General features: G+C 37.8%; 1 protein-coding gene across 3 annotated transcripts in view; it reads right to left on the bottom strand.

Annotated features, from left to right (window-relative positions):
- The window catches only part of STAG1 (STAG1 cohesin complex component), a 179909-nt gene that overhangs the window by 48782 nt on the left and 113179 nt on the right, over nt 1-17948 (bottom strand). For all 3 annotated transcript variants that reach the window (XM_057428966.1, XM_057428967.1, XM_057428968.1), the window contains 2 exons: nt 9808-9931; nt 3779-3877 (listed from right to left, as the gene is read on the bottom strand). In XM_057428966.1, the coding sequence (XP_057284949.1) occupies nt 3779-3877; nt 9808-9931 (223 nt within the window). The remainder of the gene's footprint in view (nt 1-3778; nt 3878-9807; nt 9932-17948) is intronic.

The following is a 17948-nucleotide window of genomic DNA, read 5'->3' as shown; positions in this document are numbered from 1 at the left end:
AGTGAAAGTCACCAAGAACAAATCAGGACAAAATAAAGGTGTTCACCTCTTTTCTCTAATGTTCAGGGCATTTAAAGGCTGAAGGAGACTTTCAAGCAACCAATGTTTATTTCAATATTGAAACTTGGGAATAGCATGTGGCTTTCTCAAGTGTTACCACTCAACAAAACCAAAGCTGCTAAGATACCTCGTGTCACTATGACTGAATGCACCTCTATTAACTGCCATTAAGCTCCTGGGAAATACTCTGCATTTAAATGTTATATCTAGACAGTTTTAGAGACTCCAAGAACTGCATTAAGAGAGTCAAGCAGTGAAATGACTTTCCAAGCAGGAAATTCTGTGGATGGACAAGACAAAAAATGGCTATCTATTTTTCCTAAGGTCCTGGCCAAGGAACGACAACTAATAACATCAAGAGAAAGAACAGCCGGAGATACTAGTATTAAAAGTTTCAGTGAAATTTCACATACTCCCTCAATGTGTATCTTGAACTCCAGGATACCACAAGGAGGGAACTAATTGCACATGAAGGAGTAAGCACACAAGTATAAAACTCCTCCTTCGTCTCTGAAAAAAAAAAAGCCTGCAAGTGAAGGGATAGTCTCTCCTACCTACAAAGCAAGAGATACTCCCTGAATTTGGAGTCCTTTTGGACTTTGAAACTGACTGATGCGACAAAGATTTCTTATCCAAAAAGACTGTTCCCTCCTCTTAGTTTTCCTCAGAAACATCAGGCTTAAAATAAACAGTGTGGATGTGTCACTTGCTTATTTTCTGCCTTGGTGCCAGCATTTGTGTGTGATGGCATCTACCACAGGTACCAAGATCCCTGAAAGTGAGACCTGAACACCTAACGTCTCTGGAAATGTAGCTTCTGTGCTTTAGCAAGTTACAAACCCCAGCTGCTCAATTTGCTTTGACAAAAATTTGCTGTACCGCTCTACAGCAGTAGAACAGGGCACAGGCTTGTATTAAGAACATGAAATAGTAATTTTCACTGTCCGTGAAGATCAGTTTGCAATCACGTATCAGGCTGTGAATAAGGCTAGCTGAAGAGCGAGTCTATCTCCTTCTACCTCTTAGATGATGAAGACAGAACTGTCCTGCAAAGGGTCAGGGATGAGGCACAGGAATTTAACAGCTGCACCTAAAATTGCTGGTGTCATGACTTTGGCACTGACTGCAAAAGAGCTAATTTGCATCTCTCCCATATGGCTCCAGTTATTGCTTGCATCAGACAGGACTTTTTGATGGAAAACAAAAGTCTCCTCTTCAATGGACATCGTTTGGGTTTTTTTCTGGACAAAGTTTTTTTTTTTTTTTTTAGCATATCACCAACTCCTAGAAACACAAACGTTGGAAAGAACATACATCTTTCCTTTGGAGAAGTGACATTATTAGATCCCTGTCACAGCTATTTGGAAGACGGTGAAATATTAACACCCCAGTGCAAGTAATTCTGGATCAAATTAATTTATACTTTGAACAGCCAGAAGATCTCTGGAGAGATTTCTCTTGACAGTTTGAATGGATTGAGCTGAATAGCAGCTGAACTGTGCAGCTCCATTAAAGTCTGATGAGGAAAAATAAATAAGCAGCCATAGAACTGAGAATGACATTTAGCTCAATTATTTTTCAGGGGGTGGTGGTAGAGTTTGTGGTGGCAAGACATTTAAGTAATGTATCACAGATTCAAAAAGCATTAATTTGAAACTTTGCTCCATCCTGATGGCAAAGGCCGCATCCCTGTCAGCACAGCTGTAAATCCAAGTGCAGGCATTTGGGAAATGCCAGCTTTTTGTTCTCTTGCAGTGGCTGCAAACTGAAATGAATAAATCATCATGTTAAACTTATCTGTACTCGAGGCTCACAGAGACTGTGAGCTCACTTTTTCTCTAATTTATTTCATGATACAGATTTCTGTAGTAAAAACAGCTTTAATGGAATAGAAGACAAGGATTTCTAACAGAGCTCCCCTTCATCTTTTTGACAGAAATGAGAATTCTTCATGCCATTCTAAACCAAGCAGCAATGCCCAGGCTAACTTAACTTCTTCTAACAAAGAAAATTGTCTATGCAGTGAAAAAGCCAGGAAAAAGTACTTAAAGGTTCTATGTTCTGCTGGCTTTTTGAAGTACATTACCGAGTAACTATTTCTCAAAGTGTCTTCAATTGCCTTGAAAGTTTTGCTGGTGATGCGACAAGTTCAGACATGAAGCAGCATTCCCCTAACAAATTGCAGGAGACTAAGGGAGAAGCATCCAGCACATTTTCTAGTAAAGAGTAGATATGGAGATCATGACAGTTTTAGTGGCCTGTTTCAAAATACATCAAATTACAGAAGGAGCAAATACAAACAGATCTGTAGGTCCGCACAGATGGAACAATAAAAACATCACAGTTGGACAGTTCATTTTTCTGGAAAGTGAACTAGTATTTCTGGTTGTCCTGCGATGATAAGCAAACCAGACTTACGGAGGTATTACAGAAATAGTTTGAGGTCTGAACGTATTTGCCAGGTACTCTTCTAAGAGGGGAAACTTGGTCTTTGATGCAACAGTCCCAGAAACGTAGTTTGTAACATCAGAAAAACACAGGCCTTCAAGCAATCTCACAAAATGACCTAGTTTCGTCTCCTACTTAAAAGTCAACTATACCTAGTCCATTCCTGACAAATATTTATCTATTTAATCTGCCCTTAAAAATCTCAAACAAATAAAATCTATTAAAAAAAGAGCCTGATCTATTATATAACTATCAGTCTGGACAAAAAAATCCTTTAATATCTAGACTTTACTGCAGCTTAAGCATCCTTTTTCTCCATCTCAAGTGAAATGTGGCAAAAGGCTGATAACCGTTATGTTTTTATGAATCGTTTATATGCAAGCAAGATATGACAAGTTTTCTACATTCTGTGCTTTCCTAGATCAAACTGGAGGAGTTAACAGTAACCGCAATGACAGACAAAATCAGGAAACAGTATAAAAATCTGTAGCGATAAATTTTTAACTCTCATGCATAGTATAACAATTTATGAGTATTTAAATCAAACAGAAGCAATGGCTGTGTTTCCATACTCATCTCTCCAAACAGCACACTCATGAAACAAAGCAGTTATGCCACAAAGTGAGTTACAGCCACGTTCTTATCAAGATAGTAAGCAAAAAGTGTGTTTGCACCAGTAAAAAAACCTGTAAAATCTTTCTCCAGTACTTATCTTCTAAACAGGACAATAATGCTTACAGGTTTGTCTAAAAGACCTTCTGTTCTGCAGCAAGAAGGCATTTCACTGTGTGTTACTGTATAACGTTCTGCATCACAGAATATTGTGATGCAGATCAAAGTATCTTTCTCCAAACACAAGCACATATTCAGCTAAAAAGCTGTAATACAAACAATCTTTTGTTACAGGCTGTTACTTTCAGATGTATTTCACATTGAGTGAAGCACCCAGTACACATCCTTAAAATTCAATAAATCTGAAATTAAATAAGTACAAGCAGATTGAATGATGACAATTATAAACTATCAATAATGCAAACAGATAAGTAAGCATCCTGGCCAAGACTGACAAATCTCACAAAATAAACACTGTAAATTTGGCTTAATCTCAGCATTTAGTAATACAGTTTTACTACTGCAGTTACAATCCCTGCCACAAACAAATGATTTCATTTTTGCATTTAATATACATGACTAAAAAGACCGCAACAGGATGAGACAGATGATAGTTTTGTTTTCTGTACTCCATGCAAAAAATTTTATTTCCTCTTACCTTGAATCTATTAGTGAACAGCTCCAGTTTTGGAAATAACTCTCTGTTGGTATACAGACTCTGAAGAGCTTTCAAACACTTCAACCTCACTTCACCTTGCTGAACAAAACACACTAAGATTAGCCAATAGAATATCCTAAGCAAATGCACATGAGTATTAATATCATACTGTAATTTGTTTAATGTACATTTAAAATTTTATGAGCTACCCAAGCCAATTTGCAATTCAGCTAAAAAACAAAAAACCCATGCAGCTGCAGACAAACAATGTTAAATTTTATCCCCATTTGCATATATGAAGGATTTAATTTGCCATCACTTAAATGACTGTTACTGTTTGGCTTTCAAGTGAACTCCACAAAAAAGATAAAGAATACAGCAATTATTACAAATTAAAGACATATGATCTCAAGGTGTTTGCTGAAGACAGCATGGCTATTTAGCTTTAGAAAAGAGATGACAGGCAACTTCTGCCTGCTATCTGGTGTTTACAATCAATGTACAAGCATTTAAAATGACTGAGCATGGGCTGTGTGTAGCCCAGTCAAGCAACAACCATCTCTGAGCATTGTCTTTCCTTTTCCCAGGGTCAGAAGAAATACGTGCTGGATTTATTATTCTGAAATTTTCTACATTCCATCTCTCATCATAGGATAGGCACATGCTGAAGGATGCAAAAGGCCCGAGAGACCCTCCAGTGGGGAGCAGGCCGATGCCACAAGAACACTACATCTAAGCCACAGCATGAGGAAGCCCCTGGGAAGAAGAGCAGCTCATTCCATCTGACTTGTTCTGGTGGCAGCAGGTCATTCCCAGCTACTCTTTAGATTGCTTTGGTCTGGTGGACTGTAGGCAAGTAAATGTCATCACTGATCATTAGCAGAGGATGTAAGCATGTTATGGCCTTGGCTTATTTCGCCACAGAAGATCAGCATCAGTTCTGGCATGCCATGAACACTACAGAGCAAGAGTGAGGTAGCAGGTTTAGTTGTAACTCCACTGAAGACTGTCCCACTTGCCAGCAGATGGCTTATTATTCACTCGGTGCTGTGGCTCCGAAATGAAAAACTTCACATTGGTTATAATAAAAAAAAAAAAAAAAAAAGGTAAAAATCACTGCCAACAGCAGTAGAACATGAGACTTGTGTAGAAAAGGTCTGGACTCCCTGTGGATTCCAAAGCCTTTGTGGACTTCAGCAAACACCCTGGATCAGTAGGCCCAGAGTTAAGTTCAGGCCTGATACTGAGAGCCCCTAAGTCTTAAATGTACAAAATCAAGCCAGGTAGATAGGAAACACATCTGTGAACCTGGTACTTGCGTGGCTTGCCAGGAGACTGAAGCCGGATGCTAACAGAAACATACTGAACCAGGCTACTGCCCTGTTGCTTACCAGATATGACGTAGAATACAAGTGACTACAGGAGTAGGCGAGGAAGAGAGAAATGTGTTACATCTCATCCCTCTAGCTGACAGGAAAGGCACAGGAGATGCAGAGGCAATCCCTGGAAACCACCGCCTTTCTTGGCAGGATAGCTAAAAAGCCTGGTTTTTAAACTATTGGTCAAGGTTGGAATTCATCTCTTTGGAGAAGGAAGAACCCCTGCATGTCAGCTTGCTAATCCTGTTAAGAAGGTTTTAAAATAGAGCCAGTGGAAATTAGTGAAAGGAACCCAGCACGAAAGCATGAACTGCAATGACCTGGACAAGAACTTAAGAAAGGTAGAAAAGGAATGTGTACATGGATACACTCCACTGAAGTCCAGAATGGGGTAGCACTGTGCCACAGACCAGCAACATGCCAGACATGAGACATTTCACGAGTATGAGAATCATCCAAGTAATATGAGCTTTTAATACCCCAAACACTTTCTGGGGAAGGAAACACACCAGAAATTTCATATCTAGCAGGTAAGAAAGCTAAAGTTAGGGTAATTCCTAAGTAACTTATGCCAGGGTAAAAGCTGCAAACAGTGATGCAGAGCAAGGACAGGAAGATATATACTCAACTAAGAGATTAATTTATGTAACTAATTAATTAATTAGGAGGTCAAGCACAAGAAGAATACAAAAAAAGTCCAGAAGGAAGATATGATCAAAAAGGCCTGGGCACAGTATGAAATGGACGCAAGAGATAATGAAGAAAACTTCCTACAAATATCTGTAGCTCAACAAAAAAAAAGTTACCTTGCTTTGAAGGGAGAGGAAAAAAGTAACTGCCACTTTTTATGTGTACAGTGGGTAGGAAAAGAAATAATAAATTAAAATTACAACAAAGACTATTATCTTATGCAAGTAAGAACTTCTTAGTGACCCAGTTAAGTACCGAAGCTGCTACAGAAAGCTGTAGAATAACCAACACTAGAGGGTCTTCAACAATATGACTGAGAATCACTGTGGATTTACATTGAAGCAGGGAAGGAAAAAGCAAAAATACTTCCAGACCAGATTTTAGCCAGATTTTCTGCACTTCTGAGCTGAAGCTCATTGTGAGTATAAGTCAATCTAAGGCAGCAAATATTTGCAACTATGCAGTAACTTCAATTCTGTTAAAGAAAACAAGCAGTGCTTTCCAGCTGTTATTGTGTATTCACATCTATGCTTTACAGACATAAAGAACGTATCTGAAAGCCTTGCCATTTTCTAAGTAAATAACGGATAAATTATATACATTATCTGCATTCTAAAATTAAGACTTTGCATCTTCCTGAGTTTCTTCTTTCACAAAAATATACTTGGGGTTCTGTCCAATTTATAATTGTGACACTGATTACTGCAGAATCCTGAATTAATCCACACTGTCATTGGTTCTGTGCATGCCTCTTCCTCCAATCTAATTATACCTGTAATTCCCCTTCTCTCAAAGCATTTTTAGACAATTACTTTTATATTTTTATTCTTTGTTATAGAAATAGCTACAAAAAATCATTTTTCATGAATATGAAAATGTGTCACACTAATACTTAATTGCTAATGCTTTCTTTTATGTACAATTTGAAACTCGAACCTAAGCCAAAAACATTGAATTTATCAACTCTGTTTAATGACAGTTTTCATATTTTCCTTATTTTTGTTGAGGTAAGTTCCAAGTTGAGACAATTTATAGCCTTTCAAGCAAAAAACTGATGCTGCTGCTAATTTAGCAAAAAGAAATACATACACCTTTCATGATAGCAGTGTGGGGTAGTCTGCATTTGTCTGAAGAGTCATGCTCTACTCAATATTCTCTTTAATATGGCAGACCCGTGAAGAAGAATCAATCTTGATGGAAGCTGACCACTCCCGTATTTTTAACATGCTAATCATAGAGCTCAAACCAACAATCTGTAACTCTGAGTGTAAGAACTGTGTCCTCCCTGTGCTTTAATTTGTTTGTCTTCTGAAGTGGAATATGAAACTGTTCATTAATCTCTCTTGCACTGCTGTCTCCTCCTTTTTTGTAGTAGCAAGATTCCAGAGAACTGAATTATTTTGGAGTAACTTCTGTTCACATAAAATGGAAATACCTTATGACTATTGCCTTCATTTTTTCCTAATATTTTAGGTACTCACCCACAAGAAAAAATTATCTCCTGATCAAAGCTAAGCAAAATCAAGAAACTTGGGTACTAGCTGGCAGGTTTTCAGGAAGTGCCAATGAAACCAACACTGTTCCAGGATCTAGTACTTTTGGAGGGTTAGCATTTTTAGTAGGTTCTTATTCCATCCTTTTTCAATATATTCTTCCCATTGAACTTCCTTCCTTCTTTCTCCCCAAATGCCTCCCTCCAGTCGCTCCAGTTCCATCCTTAAGACACATGGCTCACCTCCTCTTGACTCTTACCCTATTTTACTTACAACCTGTCCCAGTCTATACACTAAACATACACTACCTCAGTAAAAAATACCACATACCACATACAGCAGATTAGCTAGAGATTCAAAGACTTAGAGCCCCAACACGCTTCTGAGGTCTACAGTTAAAAATGCTACAAAGCAAGAAGCAGGTGAATAGATAGACAGCTTGACAGAATTCTGTGCCTGGTCCAGATGGAAAACAATTTTTTTTTTAACATAATACTGTAAGTTAAAATTTATCTAATACAAAAGAACATACTAATTTTAGAAAAGCTGGATATTAATATATGTTAAGGTTGCAGGCAGATGAGTAGAACCTGGCCTGAGGTTAAGCTAACTGAAGAGGATGTGAGAAACTACTGGACATGACACGAGAAATTGCTGGATGTGACAGAGAAGAGTGAGAGGCTGACATCAGCCACAGACTGCCACAAGGAATGGCTGGATTTCACAGATGGTTAAAGGGGGTTATGTGAGAAATGGCTGGACTTCACAGACACTAGAAGGGGACTGAGAGCTGTGAAGTGCAAAACTGCTAGATTCTACTCTCCCATTGGAAATGCTGCTTTGTGGAAAAGTTCTGCAAGGATTAGGATGTGCTCCAAAAGATTCACTGCAATTATTCAAGGGATAATTGATTTTCATTAAAAGCCCTAGTAAAATAAAGCCTTCCACCACCCCTGAATAGTAATCCTCAAACCCAAATTGACCTCCCCACTCATTTGATAACTTGAAGCAAGGATCACCTCCTGAAGCATGCTTACTAGTTAAGCACATCAACATTAAAAATAAGGTACACAGAGGAAGCAGCAGCTCTGCCTCTCAAAGCACTGTGATGACCGTATTTTCCATGTTTAACCTTTAATAATAGCAAGTTTAGTGTCTCTAGAGTAAACAGTGGTCATGGCTGCATGTAGAAGTAAGCGGGATCTTCCTCCTTATCAAGATTTGTAATGGGATGCAATGTAAAAGTTAGTAAAGCAGTAAGTTTGGGAACTACAGGTTTAGAGAGGAAAGATTTCACATTTCTAGTCTCTAAAGCATACAGGATACTCTAAGGAAATAAACTGCTGATCCACATGAAGGCAAGATGCTAAAGCAAAGAACCACTAACTTCTTTCATTAGTGAAAGCTAGCTTTCTAACTGATCTTGTTCAGACTTGAGCAAAAGAGTGGCCAAGTCATATCCTCAATGTTAACGTACTGTCCAAAGTTACTGAAGAAATCATCTTTTTAAAGAATCAGCTGTTAACTACCAGTTATGCAAGTCATGAGAATGAACCTGCAAACATTTTATTTTGTCCAGTAGTGCTCCTGGGAAAAAAGAATAGTCTGAATAAGGATGCTAGAATTCAATGAGCATTTCAAGGGTATAGGTATAGGTCTCATCTGTTTTCCTTGGATAATGTTAGCAAAATCGTTAAGAGCAAAATAAATTTTCTACTGATTTTGGTGGGAGTGGAAGAAAGCTACTCCCAGTTGCTGCCTCATGTACAAAACTGTCATGCAGTCAGAAGTCCAAGGTTCTGTTCTATTAGCATTAGGAATGGGCTGCAGGAACTGAGTAGTACTTAAGCATGCTGCCACCCAGCAGAGACATGTTGCGTATACCATCAAAACTAAGAACTGTGGTGAGATAGGAAAGAACCTCTGGGTATAAATCTTGTGGCTTCCATCTGGTGTTTCAATTTTTTTTTTTTTTTTGAAGAAAAAGCTAAAGAGCTCCTTGAAGAGATTCTTCAAGGGAAAATTAATTCATGAGAACTCTACTAGTTGTAGAGCCAGTGATGTCTGCTGGGGACCCAGAGATGTTCTCTTTAACTATTGGCATTGTAAATGGATGACACATCTGGAAGCCTCTACTCCATACTGCTTCAGACACAAAGGTTCTCAGGGGTGATCTCAGATGACTTTTCTTTCTCTTGTAATCAGAAGAAAAAGCACCATGGAAACATTTTTATTCAAATATTCTAATGGAGACTGAAAACACGAAAGGCACATGAACCAAGCATGCAGTTTGGGAGCACTGTAAAATAATTTAAGCAAATACCTTGAAATAGGATGATTGAAAGATAAATAAAAGGCAAGAAAAAATGTCTTAATAAATTAAGATGGTATACTAAATATGTCTGGGTAGTAGAACACAAACTATGCATAGTGCACTCTGCTATGTACAGTAAAATACAATACTTACCCTGTCATGCAGTGTCCAACCAACATATTTTAAATAACTATCATTCAGGAAAGCATCACTGTACATTTTCATCCAGACACCAATTTCTTCAATACAGACAGCTCTAATTTCAGCAATAGCATCACTAATAAAGAAGAAAAGAAAAAGTATTAACCAGATTACAGATACATACCAATAACTTCTCATTCCCACTGCCCTAGCTATTTTGCTTTTGCTGAATTTCACTCTGTAAGGCTTCTCAATGTTCTCACTGCCATCTCACTGACTTCCTGTTCCTTTATGTCCTGGAACTCACTAATCTATTTAATAATTTCAATATTTCTGCAGTCAGATATGATACTTCCATTAACTCAAAAAGCCTTACCCTAGTTTGCTACCCTAGTCTATTACTCTTTTACCTTTCTCTTTTCAAACAGAATTACGGATCAAAGCTACAAACCTTCTCTATACAATCATTTCTAAGCATCATCACTGACATTTGCTTAGCAGGCTTGACTTTCTCCAGCTAGAGGTGTAGAAGGATTAGCAAGTGGAAAATGTTTGTTGGTTTAACCAAAGGAGCCCGTCAGAGGAGCAGAACAGAATTTGGTACCTACACAGATCTTGTTTCATGCACCGCATGAAAGCCCCTTAACAAAACCAGGAGAATGTTTACATTTCAACATTGGTTTCTTCCAGTTTTCTTGCTTTTTTCTACGTTCTGACTGTGGCAAGTGATGGAAGAGGCAAAGACATGTTTTAGGCAGAATTATCAGCTGCTTATTGAGGAGGGACAGCAGGAAACTGTCTGGAGAGATCACCTAAAAAGATGAGGGATGGAATTTATTTCAATCTGATTGGCACTTTCCTGCCTGACTGACATAGAGCATGGCATATTTACTAATAATGAACATCGGCTAAACAACAGGAAAAGGGATTGAGGCCATCTGGCCCTTCAGGAATTTCATCTCTGAGACATCTGTTACTATGAGAAATCACTTGTGCCACTCCAGCTGGCACTGCTTCACAGTTCGAAATTTCAGCTGTAATGAAAGAGGAGCATAAAGAGCCACTGCACAGAAGAAGGGAATGTCTTGTGGTTTGCAAACAGTGGCCTTCTTTATAATTGAGACTCTTGTTCTGTATTTTTATTAAAAAATCTTTTTTGAAAGATAATAAAATCTATTTAATTCTAAAATAGACCAAGAGAGCCTCAAAATGAAATCTAATTCAAGGGGAAGAAAAAGAAAATAAAATTCCCACTTCAAGCAAGAGAATAATTGCAAAATAAAGAGAAACTGTATTTTTCCTAAAGTTTTCCATTTTATAAAATGTAAAAAACATGCACTCAATATTATGTTCAAGATACTGCATAAATTCATACACACAAAGCAGTATAACAAAACCATGACTACTCCATACCGTAACTGCCTATGTACTTGCAACCTCCAGACTGGTCCACCTCAATAGGTCCCATTCTACTGTGTATGGCCGTCCAGATACCAAGTCACCTTTTTCACAAAACGCATTACCAATGTAAACACGACAATGAATCGCGGTATCACAGGTGACTAGAAACTTCTACAGTTAAGTCTCTGTTATTCTCATTCAATTTCAAATTACAGGGAGGAAACTACTGATGCAACAGCATAAAACATGCATCTAAAGTTAATGTGTGAATGTGTGGGCAAACTCTGTAGGAATGCCATCAAACCTGTGTCATTGTCTGTCTTTGCCTATGTGAAGCACACTGAGTCTATCAACTTCCAAAGAGAATCATTAAAACTGGTCTGCCAAAATCCATGAAGACTCTATAACCTCAAAACCAATTGTCAATTCACAGTGTAAACAAGCTGCATTACAAGAAGAGCAGGGCATTAAATAAACTGCTCCTATTAGGGAGCTCTCAAACAGGTTTTGGATACAGTAAGGAAGAATGTGCTAAAATACTAGATACAAGGGTTTGCACTACAAAAACTGCATTCACTGTGTAGAATGCAGTTACAATGAAGACAAATTTTAATTAAAACTATTAATATTTTCATATATATAAGTCAAATTATATATTACTTCACCCTAAACTAGATTAGTAATTCTCTTATATGGAATTATTTTTAAACTATTTTAAAAACAAAATATAAGTGGAACGAATCAGAATGCAAGACACAAAGACCAATCTAAAAGATTAAGTACAAATAAAGGGGGAAAAAAGGTGAGCTACACATGCAGCAGCGTAAAGTAGCCACGAAGACATTTCCACTAGGGGATGACAGTCTGAGTCTTCACATTCAAGTAGATTATTTCACCACCTTATTAATTTACTAACTTTAGGAAGGATTTAATGGAAATCCCAGAAAGAACCCAAGTGTCAACAGCCATTCAATCATGCAGCATAGCCAGCCAAAAATCAGGAAAATTTATCTTTTCTGTAAAAATGCATTCAAGCTTTTCTAGGCAGACAATGAACAACTGATTCCCAATTCAAAAGCTTCTCAGGCTTCCCTAGGTACTATGGGCAAACACTCACTACAAGCTGTTATTTATAACAGAGGAAAAAAAAACAAACCACAACAGAAATAATAAAGCTTTTCAAGTAATTACAAGATTTAGTACAATAAAAATTTAACATCTTCAGTGTAATTGAAAATGTGAAAGAATCATGCATTTAAGGAATGTGAAGCTAGCAAACAGACTCAAGTTGCTGGAGAGGCAGCAGAATTTGTGAGACACCAATTTCACACTCCACCACCATCTTCCAGGTAACTGGATTACCAATAAGAATCACTCAAATTCTGGCAGGAATCATGAACACAGATTCCACACCTGTATGATGCTGTATTAAACATGGTCCAGCCAAAAAGACTTTATCCTTCTGCTATACATGTGGTCAATTGCTTGTTATTAAACTACAGTTCTTTTCTTATCACTTTTACACTTCCGCTTATCACAGTCACTTTGAATTGTTTAGTTTTTTAAAAATATAAACTATTTTTGGATAACATAACATACAAACATAAATCATACCAGCACTGGAAGTATTTTCAGACTAATTAGTACATTATTAAATATCACAATTATAAATTAGTGATGTGAGTTTGTATTGCTTGTCAAATGCTTCTAGAAAGGAACAGAATCTAGTCCAGCACAGAAACTAAAACTAATGCTGGATCTACAAATATTAGACATAAAATATATTTAACTTTTTCAGCACAAACTGTAAATAAATGTCTCATGCAGTAAATGAGAAACACATAGCAAACTATTCCAGCCAAATTCACGACCTATATTGCTACTCTTAGTAAAGAGGCCTCCAATGATGCAACTTAGTAAAGACATTTGACTAAAGGGGAACAAGAAATTCACTGGTTCCTTTTAAAATTTTGACTTGACAAGGCAGGCCTATAAAACTTAGGACAAACCACAGCTAACAGTGTCAAGAAATAGGTTTTACTAGTTCTGTTTCAGAGAAGCAATTATTGAAAGTGCCACTTTAGCATGTATTTCATGCTAAATTATACTCAAGTATTTTGATTAAGGCCAAAAATACTGACCTTGAAACACAGAATATGTAATGGATAGTTGGAGTATGTCAGGTGGACACCGGTATGTTCCTCAGGGTCTTGCTGGAGTGACTGCCAGTTGCAACTCCTGGCAACTGTTTGATCACAAACTCAGGTTAATCAAGACCAAAACCGAAGGGAATTTAAGCTAACCTGGCTGATCTGTACTGAAGATCTGCACTGAAATGGACGGTTACATCCTTAAATCATTACAAATGTTGATGTAAAACATCCAAGGCAAGAGAGGGAGATTACCAGCAGAGCAGTAACTGCTTCTAGACGTCTTGGAAGCTCCTAAAGGATGCCTGAATACACTCTTATTTCATGTTTGCTTGCCTAATATAACCACTGGAGCTGGTGCTTCTCACACCTTGCTCTCGAGGCGGAGAGAATTATAGATAACCTTCAGCAGAACATGGTATTACTCAACACACAAATTGGATATGGACAGAAATAAAAGATAAGATGTTCCATTAATAGGTTGGGACAACAGCCTATGAAAAAACTTCCCAAGAAAAACAGAAATGAGGGCTGCTCACCCGCCTTTGGCATTTTTTGAAGTGGAATGTCAAATTCCCAGTGAAGGGATATGAAATGGTGCAGCTCTCCAATAATATACCATTGTCAGATGGACCAAACTATGCCTGCCTCTTGGGCTGCTGTTTCTAAAAATTTTGAAGATGTAGTTGTAAGAACTCGCCAAATTTCTAATTTTTCTATGACTCTCTCATTTCTGGAGCTGATTTATGACCCCATAAGGAAAGAAGGGTAAGAAAAGTAAGAGTGCAGAGCCCACTTCCAAAAAATCTGGTGGTCAGTGCATATCCCACTCCTGGGAGGGGCTGATAAGCAGCACTATCACTCTAAGTAATTCTACACAGTTATTTGAATAGGTATTTCAATGAAGTGTTACTAAGCTGATTATCCAACATAATTGCCAGGCAAAGGAACTGAATTGTCTGAAGGCATGATTTGAATTTCAAGATGTAGCTCTATGTATCTCTAAACCCAGTGTTTCTCAAAGACTTACCATACTGACACCTTTGCTTATATTAAGCATGATACATGGCTTTGTAGGAAAGGGAGCAGTGTGTACTTTTAAACTTAATAGTAAGGTCCAACTCATTTAAGCACAAAGATATATCTTTCTGCCCTTCTCTGCCTATTAATGACAAACTGCCTCAGTAATATCCATATGGTTTTTCAACTTACATTTAAAAAAAGGGCATTTTTTTGTCACTTAAGACATATGTTTCACCTCCTTAGGATAATATTTAGAGAAGAGGGAAAAGGATTTTCCCACAGTTTTGCTTGCATTTTCACTTCCCTGTGCTAAATGGGTTTTGCTTGTCTCAGTGTCTTACCTGCTTTCCCACCAGACTTCCATCTAATATTCCCTCTCCCTTTTCTTCATGCAACACTCTTACTTCCCAGAGTGGAACTCACATATAACTTGTCACCATCATCCGATTTACTCAGTACGAAGGAAAGAAGCACCCTGGAAGGCAAGAACCATCTTCTCTGCAAAGATGACACCTAAATTTGGTAAATTTTACCTTTTCAGTACTGCCAAAAATAGTATCTTGGGGGCAGGCTCACTGAACTGCATAAATTCACAAAATCATTGTGTCCATCAGTCTGAGAATCCCTATTCAGGTCTGCCAGAAGTCAAAACTGTAATAGTTCTGTTTGCTGGAATTCATTATCAGGAGAAGTAGCTCTTTGAGCATTCAAAACGAAAAGATACTAGGAAGTACTACTCAAATAAGAATTCCATGAGTCTTACCCTCTGAAAGAAATTGTGTCTGCACACACACTGCTAAGGCAAAAGTGGGCAAGTAGCAGAAACAAAATTTTGACATCTCAGATGACAGTTGAGAGTAAGGAACACTAGAATGGTGACTGGGAAAAGGGCACTATCACACCCATTTTTAAAAAGGGTAGGAAACAGCCTGGGCACTACTGACTTATCAGCCTCACCTCTGTGCCTGGGAAGATCATGGAACAGATCCTTTGATAGGAGCTTCTAGCAGCTCTTTCTAAGAAGCTATACTAAGGCACATGGAGGACAGAGAGGCATTAAAATCCTGGCACAGGCTGCCCAGAGAGGCAACTTACTACATCTGAGAAGCTATGTGGCAATAATCTCAGATTCAAAATAATCTCTGCTATGCAGATGCAACTCAAATGTTAAAATAAACCTCCCCTCCTTTTTTCATTTTAATAGATATGTACCCTGCAATTTTCAGCTTAATTTCAGACGAAAAAAAATTACTTTTCAGAAGAACCCTGAACTACCAGTATACAGTATCTAATTACTACATACCAAAAGTATTACTCATACAGGCACAAAACTCATTATTTTGAGCATTACCATATCCAGAGTTCCTACACTTGCCTCATACAATCAGTTTTTGTTAATTTCAAGGACTGATATTCCACAGCCTCTCTGGACAACCTGTTCCAGAGTCTGGTTACCCTCAAGGCTCTGCAGTCCTACTTACCAGAGCCACCATCTCTGCCTGTTTACTGACCAACATGAGCTCAGCAACTTGACTCTAACTAAACTTACTCTTACTCTCCTCTTTGACATTAATTCTGTTTTAGAAACAATAAAAAATAATCAATTGACAAATACATCATGAAGCCACACAAAAATAGTCAGAAAAAGTGATTCAGGAAAGAGATAAGGAAATATGCAATGAGGTAGGTATATCTCCTGCATGTTTATCTCAGATTTTGACCAGATCTGCTAGAACATTACACCTAGAAACTTGTTTAGCTGTTTCTGCAAATCTTTTATGTGAGAAGTAGGCACTGAAAAATCTTTTAGTAAATTAGAAGCCAACCTACAGAAAGAAGATATAACCTCACTTCAGCATCAGCTTACTTCGGAAGACAACTACATTCGGAATGAAACAGTTTTGGAGGGCTTTTTATTTAAAGACTTGCTGTTTAAGTTACAAAGGTCACTAAGCATGAATCACTGTGGCAGAGTCTGAATCATATTATGGAAACGCATTTATACTCTGGGAATAATAAAATAATGCTCCTTTGAAATCATTACCACTTGTGCATGCTTTAAGGACTGTAAAATGACATCAACTAAATAAATCATATGAACTATTTGACAGAAGGAATGCTTAAGAAACATTATGGAAGCAGACAGAAGTTTGAAATCCTTTCCTTTTTACTCCCTGCAGCCCTAGTTTTCACTTCAATTAGTTGGTTTTAATACAGGTATTTTTTTTCCCTGTATGTTCTTGCATAGCTGTGGCTGCAGAAATTTGAATCTATGTTCTCTGCTGCCTACCGATTAGTCATTCAGATTTAAGTTGTAACAGACTCTCCTAGGAGCTTCACAGAAGTTACAGAAGCTGGAGAGGAGATAATTTCTCACAAAAGTGGCTCTTGGTGGCAGACTTGGAAGCAGTTACTTCCTCGGAACTTCTCTATATAGTGGCAGAAGTGGTGGCATTCGCCCTGCTCGGAGCACATAACTGCTTGACTGATTTCAGCAATTTCTTCAGTGGTCTAACAGCGTCAGCCTGGGCATCTTTTTTCAGGGCACAGATAAACAGAGTTTATTTATTTGGCCTCTCTTTTGTTACAGTAGCATCAGCAAAATCAGGCCTTTATAATGGTGGTGGGAGGCATGAAAAGAAATCTTGGTTACAAAAGGAGAATTTAAAAAGAAACCAAAACCCAACCCAAACAATAAACTAGCATGCAGACCATCAAAAGGTAGAGTCTTTTTCCAACCCCACACAAGCACATGAGCTACTTGGAAGACATTTTAAACTGACTTCTTGTTTGATACAATAGATTAAATTCTGAAGGGACAAAATATGGAAACACTTCACATTTAATTTCTTCAACTTACCTGTAAGAATACTCAGCTATCCCTATGAGTATTACCTACATGCCATAAAGCTGCTTTCATAACAAAACAGTGTAAACACTATACTGAGCTAACATCAAAAATTATCTGTTGACTCTGCATACACATCCTTCTGTGGCCACGTAGTTCAAGACTTACTGACCATAACTATAAACTTCCTTTCAAGTATCATGCTTGGATACTGAAGACGCACACTCCAGCTCCCCTGTGTTGTTCATACTTACATATTTCTTAGCATGAGCCCCTTCTAGGTTTCCTGAATGCTTTTCTCTCTATTTGCAATAATCCCTCTGCCCAACTGAACTATAGGTCCCCTCTCATACACCCTCTTTGGTTTTATGCCTTTTGTTGAAAAGATTTCATAAATGATAAAGTTTTAAAACAATTTAAAACTGAAAGGTCAACTGCATAGTTTAGCATATATGAATTTTTTCTTTTCACTTCGGTAAGTCAATTAACACTTAAGGAACAGGTTGCACCAGGATGCTGCAGACACTATGAGGTATCTTGTGATGCAAGACAACCCTAATTTTATTTTTAAATAGACTACTTTTCTCTGATCAACCATATTCCAAAATAGCGTGTACAAGTCCAAATCTACTGCATGCATGTGCACATTCACAGATACACAAGAATATAACCTGCTGCGGTTTTGTATTCACAAGACATAGCATATCAACTGTTAAAACCACCCCTTTTGG

The sequence above is a fragment of the Pezoporus wallicus genome, unplaced genomic scaffold (genome assembly GCF_028554395.1).
Source record: "Pezoporus wallicus isolate ANWC-B61680 ecotype Strahan unplaced genomic scaffold, APGP_CSIRO_Pwel_v1 contig_593, whole genome shotgun sequence".
In the NCBI taxonomy this organism is placed as follows: Eukaryota; Metazoa; Chordata; class Aves; order Psittaciformes; family Psittacidae; genus Pezoporus; species Pezoporus wallicus.
This window is presented reverse-complemented; position numbering and strand designations above follow the sequence as displayed.